Source organism: Nansenia antarctica (genome assembly GCF_963989245.1).
Source record: "Nansenia antarctica genome assembly, chromosome: 11".
Classification (NCBI taxonomy): Eukaryota; Metazoa; Chordata; class Actinopteri; order Argentiniformes; family Microstomatidae; genus Nansenia; species Nansenia antarctica.
Window position 1 is genome coordinate 16,831,119 of NC_137681.1, and position 6,088 is coordinate 16,837,206.

Consider the following 6,088-nt stretch of genomic DNA (forward strand, 5'->3'; position numbering starts at 1 on the left):
GGGAGAGTCAGAGTATTGATGATCTATGTCAATCATTGAGTTGAGAAGTTGCTCCTGTTCTTGCCTCCTAGCTTTGTTCAGCCTAGATGTGTATGCAATAATGTCCCCCCTTATTACTACTTTAAGGGTCTGCCAGAGCAGGGAGGGAGAAACAGTGTCGTCCCTATTGGTTTCCAAGAAATTGTCTATGGCAGTTGAAATCATTTGGCAGAATTCTTTATCTGTTAGTAGTGTGGTATCAAGTCTCCATGGAGCGCGGTCAGAGTAGTTAAGTGGGAAGGACAGATCCAATAGTACTGGGGCATGGTCAGATTCAATTATGGTTGAATATTCTACGTTTTTGACAAAGGGAAGTAGTGTTCTGTCTATAAAGAAGTAATCAATTCTGCTATACGAATGGTGGACGTGTGAAAAAAACGAGAATTTTTTATCGTGAGGAAATTGGAAGCGCCATGGATCGACACATCCAATTTGGTCCATGAACGCTGACAACATTTTAGCTAGGGATGTCCCGATCCCACTTTTTCACTACCGATACCGATACCGATACCTGGGCTTCGGGTATCGGCGATACCGATACCGATCCGATATTTGTATACATTTTTTGACCCCTGAATATTATATATATATATTTTTTTTTTTTCTTCCTAACACCAGGGGAGCCACCCCTCCTAAATTTCGTTGTTTGGTACCTGTACTGTAGCAATGACAATAAAGACCATTCATTCATTCATTCATTCAAATACCTCCCCAGTATATAGTCCACACCAACAACAGTTAAATTAAAGACTGCCAGCCTTTATTAAAGCAACAAAAATAGTACTCTGCAGTACTCAGTGACCGTATGTCAATATTTTTTTTAAAATAATGTTACTTTTCATTTGCACCTGATGCTGGCCCATTAGGGGTAACTTATAACTAATGCCCTCGATATTTTGATGTTTTACTTTCAGACGAGCCTTGTCTGTGCCATCTTAAAGCCACTATTCTCTGTTCAACGATAGTAACCCCCTTGACGCTTGATCTGCACCTGATGCTGGCCCTAGAGGGCAGATTATGACGTCAGTTTTATTTTTTAACACTTTCTGTGTAACAAGCATACATTTCTCTACTCTTTCTCTTTTCTTGAACTGAATTGGTGCTTTGTGCTTCAGGTCCTGTGGAGACAACTTTCCCTGGTCATGCTTGCTGTGTCCCTAGGCACATCCATGACCATGTAGTGTCTAGTCTCGTGGTTCCAACCATGGAGGTAGAAAATCGGTGGACAGGCTTATTGTAATGCATGGAATCGAATGAGGAATATAAAAACACACGACGTCCTTCGATTTCTGCCTCAACCAGCCTCGGTGTGAACCCGTGCCAACCCCCTGCACGCTGGTCTCAACAAGTCTCTGTTGGCAGGAACTGGCAGGGGAGCTTTTTTGGCGCTTGTCAGTTTCACGTTTTAGTGTATCCTCAATTTAAGCCCAATCCTTTCCACAGCCACAGGCTGCTCTCTCTACTTAACTCCTCAGAGAAGCTAAATCCTGCTCCACCACATTTACCAGTTGTCAAGGACATCGGCTACTTGAATCGTACATTAAATCTTTTGATCTGTGTTTTATTTCGGTAACTACAGTGGGGAGAACAAGTATTTGATACACTGCTGATTTTGCAGGTTTTCCCACTTAGAAAGAATGTAGAGGTCTGTAATTTTTATCATAGGTACACTTCAACTGTGAGAGACGGAATCTAAAACAAAAATCCAGAAAATCACATTGTATGACTTTTAAATAATTAATTTGCATTTTATTGTATGAAATAAGTATTTGATCACCTACCAACCAGTAATAATTCCAGCTCTCACAGACCTGTTAGTTTTTCTTTAAGAAGCCCTCCTATTCTCCACTCATTACCTGTATTAACTGCACCAGTTTGAACTCGTTACCTTTATAAAAGACACACTCCACACACTCAATCAATCAGACCCCAACCTCTCCACAATGGGCAAGACCAAAGAGCTTTTTTTTATTTTTATTATTTATTTTTTGGCTGTGAGAGTCAATTTATTTAAGCCCGCTGATTTAGGTGAATTTACCCTTGAACGTGTCACCTTAACCATCAACGCAACAATTGCCCCCCCTGAGAGATTTGGCAGGAGCCGCCACTGATGCCCTCATCTCTCTCTGAAGATCCCTCCTTGAGCAGGGGATCCAATCCAGGATTGAGGGGGGCGATGGTCTCTGATTAATCCAGTTTGAGTCCTGTTGGAAGGCCTGATGTGGACTCCCCTGTGTGTGGCAGTCTGTCCTGCGATCCTTGCTGAATGGTTGATGCCACCTTGTCCACTTCTATGCCATATTGGGTATCTACGGCTGATGATCGCTCAAGCTTGGCATGTTCAGGCTGGGTGCTATCCCTTTTCTTGTCATTAGAGGGCAGGCTGCCCCTGTCTGCCTGGGCCCTGGTGGTCTTCCTTAGTGCATTGCCCTTCATCATAGCCAACAGGTGGTCCAACATGATGCAGCCCTCCTCCTGGACTGGGGGGGCTTTACGAATTATTTTTCCGTTCTCCCCCCTCGGTCTCTTGGCGTCATCCTCCTCTTGCTGTTTCTTCCTCTTCTCTGCCTTGATGGCCTGCTCTCTCCAGGTCTGGTTTTCCTTGATTGCTTTAAGGAAGAGTCCTCTGAAGGTCTTGATGGTGTTGAACAGCTCCTCTAGTGAGAGGCGGGACGTGTCCTCACACAGATACTCTGCTAGCTCTTCCTTCTTCTTTTTGATGGAGGCAAAGAGCTCCTGCAGCTTCTCACAGGCCTCCAGGTTCCCCTTCATAGCAGTGAGATACTGCTGCTTGATATCCTCCTGAGAAGAAGAGGACACTTTTTTCTCAGAACCCTTCAACCGTTTGACCAGTGAGCTCGACTCTGCCTGAATAGAATCCACATTTATTCTAGCAGCCTTTTCACAGATCTCTAGATCATCCGGAAGGTTCAGCAAGTCAGCATGGGTTTTCTCCGCCTCCTCCAGGATGTGATGGAGCAATGTGATACGGGACTTGTTGGCTTTGGTATCTGTGAGCTTCAGCAAGGTGCTGATCTTGAAGCCATCTGCATTGCCTATGTGACTCCCATAGTTGAGGAAGTTTCCAATGTCAAGTATGAGCTTGCAGAAACTTGGAAGGCGGGTGCTCTCCTTCAAACTCTCACAGGCTGCGTCCAGCAGCTCAGCTTTGGGTTGCAGCATCTTTAACACAGAAGGGGTCTCCTCACAGAGAAGCATGCACTCGATCCTCATGGTGTAGCATGAAACTGATAGGAGCTCGAGGTAGAACCGATCCACACCGGCCAGCTTCTCTATCTCCCCTTGGTATGACTTGAGGTTCTCAATCTCATGTTTCTCCGGCAGTAACGTCTGCATCTGTTTCAGCACCTCGACGTCAAACTTGGAACGGTCCCCATTTTGGATCATAGCTACAAAGTCTTTATGTGAGCATCTGAACTGCTTCAAGAATATGTTCAAATCTAGATTTTTCTTGGCATCAATGAAGGATATCTCTTTGGGCTCTCGTTTGACCGTAGTGTTGGTACTTTTGGCCTTTGAGTCAGTCACTGGCAGACAGAAGAGCTCCTCAATGCTGGAGTAGTCAGGTTCCAGGGAATCAGACTGCACTGACGACCACATGGATTGGCTTTCAGACACCACTCTGGAGGGCAGCTTCTGCCAGTTGAGCTTCTTCATGCGCAGTGTGGGACAGCGGCTGGCCTTGGGGAGAGGAGCGTTCTGGGGCACAATAATACCTCCTCCAATACCTGGGGGAGGGGGTGGTGGGGGAGGGGGGCCCATACCAGGCAGGGGAGGGGGAGGTGGGGGGCCCATACCAGGCAGGGGAGGGGGAGGTGGGGGGCCCATACCAGGCAGGGGAGGGGGAGGAGGTGGACCTCCCTGCCCCATCCCTGGTAGAGGTGGTGGAGGAGGAGGTGGCATCCCAGGTAAAGGAGGAGGTGGTGGGGGTGCACCATAAGTGGTGCCTGGCAGGGGTGGGGGTGGGGGAGGAGGAGGGTTTGGGGTAGCAGCAGGAAGTGGAGGGGGAGGAGGGGGAGGAGGGGGAGTTACGGAAGCCATGTCTGATTGGTTGGTTGTGCTGCCGAGCAAGTCTGTCTGGATTGCCCTGTTGGTGGTCTTGGTCTTGGGACTGGCTGAGATCTGTTGTCTCTTGGAAGAGAGCAGGCGCTCCATCAAACGTTCAGCGGAGTCCATTTGTGAGTCGTGGGCCAGCAGAGTGGCACGGACAGCCAGGGCCTCCAGGGTCAGCCACACGTCTCCCCGTCCTGGAGCCACCAGCAGCAGAGCCTGCAGGATGGACAGCAGCTGGACAGAGGCTGGGGAGCTGCTCACTTTGGTGAGGAGGGAGGTGAAGACCTCCTGGTGACTGCTCATGTCGATGCCTCCGTACACCCTCTCCATCTCCTCCGCATCCTCGGCCATGGAATCCTCAAAGGCCTCACACTGGATGTTCAGGTCCAGGTCCTCAGTCTCCCTGTTACATAAACACACATGCACATATGCACGCACACGCACACACAACATAGGTATTGATGTTTGGGAAATCTTACAGAAAGTGACTGTGACTGTTGTTCCACCAACATTTGATTAGCATTTAATGCATCCCACACCTACCTCAGCATTGGCAGTATATCCAAAACTGGAAAATACATAATTAAGATGAATCCCAGTACTTTCAATATCTCAATATCTCTATATTATCTCAATGGCCAATGCACACAGTGTTTTTGTAGCACTGTCAAATGTTGCAAATGTTGTAATAGTTTCTTATTGCATCACAATGGGACAATTGGAAAAACTTCAACATTCTAAATTGCCTGACACAGAAGAGCTTGCCTTGAAAACGCCTTGTCTAATGGTTTCTATTTTATTTTTTTAAATATTTTTTTTACTTTCTTTTTATTGAGATGTTACAGATATACAAAAATAATACTTTTCAGTTTTGGTTTGTTTTTACACAAAACACAAACATGTCCCAACCCCCCCCCCCCCCCCCCCCCACAAAATCCCAAGTGGTGCATCCCAGGACGAAGGATATAAATAAACAACAATAAATAATAATAATAATAATAATAATAACAGTGGTGATAGGTAATGAAGACAGTACAGGTAAGTAATCAAAGAGATAAAGAGAAATAAAGTGCAATTCATTTGTAAGTGAGGATAGATGAGATGGTCGTGTTGGTCTGTGATACCATGTCTGTTATGATTGTAATATGTCCCTCTCTAGAACGAGATGATGTATCTCTAGGGGTTTATCCTGATAAATAGATTCACAACATATGTCATCACTCAGCATCCAGCGCACTTGCATTGTCAGGGAGGGTTTTTAGTTTGTTGAAATAGGATATTATTGGGTTCCAGGTGAAATAAAAGCGGTCTTTGGACCCCCTAAGTGTATATTTAATCTTTTCAAGTTTCAAGTGAAGCATAAGGTCAGTCAACCATAAGGAGGAATTCGGTGGTTTGGGGGATGTCCAACAAAGCAAAATCCTCCGTCGAGCAAGTAGAGTGGCAAATGCCACAATGTCTTTATGCTTGTTAATAATCTGTTGGTCAGTTGGCGCTATGCCAAAGATAGCTGAGTAGGCGTTAGGTTGCAGGTTCAGATCTAGTGCCTGTGAGAGGGTCCTGAAAACTGCTGACCAATAATCAAATAATAAGGGACATGACCAAAACATGTGTGTTAGCGTTGCCGGAGCGTTATGACATCTGCTACAATTCTCATCCACGTCAGGATAGATTCTGGCTAGCCTAGATTTGGAAAGGTGAATTCGGTGCAAGACCTTAAATTGGATTACGCCTAGTCTAGCACATGATGTGCTCCCGTTAACTCTCGTCAGAGCCTCAGTCCAGGAGTCATCGGGTATTACGTCCCCTAGCTCCTCCTGCCATTTCTCTTTAATTTTGTGGAGGGAAGTGTCTCCGAGGGATGATATGCTAGAGTAAATACTTGATATTAGGCCTTTTAGATTGGGAGGAATTTGGAGGATATCATCTATAGCAGAAGGTTGTGGTGCATTTGGGAAGTTTGGATCCAAACTTT

General features: G+C 45.9%; 1 protein-coding gene across 1 annotated transcript; it reads right to left on the reverse strand.

Moving 5' to 3' along the window:
• Positions 1–994: 994 nt before the first annotated feature.
• LOC308167876 (inverted formin-2-like) lies at positions 995–4,512 on the reverse strand (the record flags this gene model as incomplete). The annotated part of the gene is made up of 2 exons (XM_080542353.1): positions 2,320–4,512; positions 995–1,042 (listed from the first exon to the last, which is right to left on the reverse strand). Exons 1-2 carry the CDS (start codon positions 4,462–4,464, stop codon positions 995–997), a joined length of 2,193 nt encoding a protein of 730 aa, XP_080398479.1. The 5' UTR covers positions 4,465–4,512.
• Positions 4,513–6,088: the final 1,576 nt, after the last annotated feature.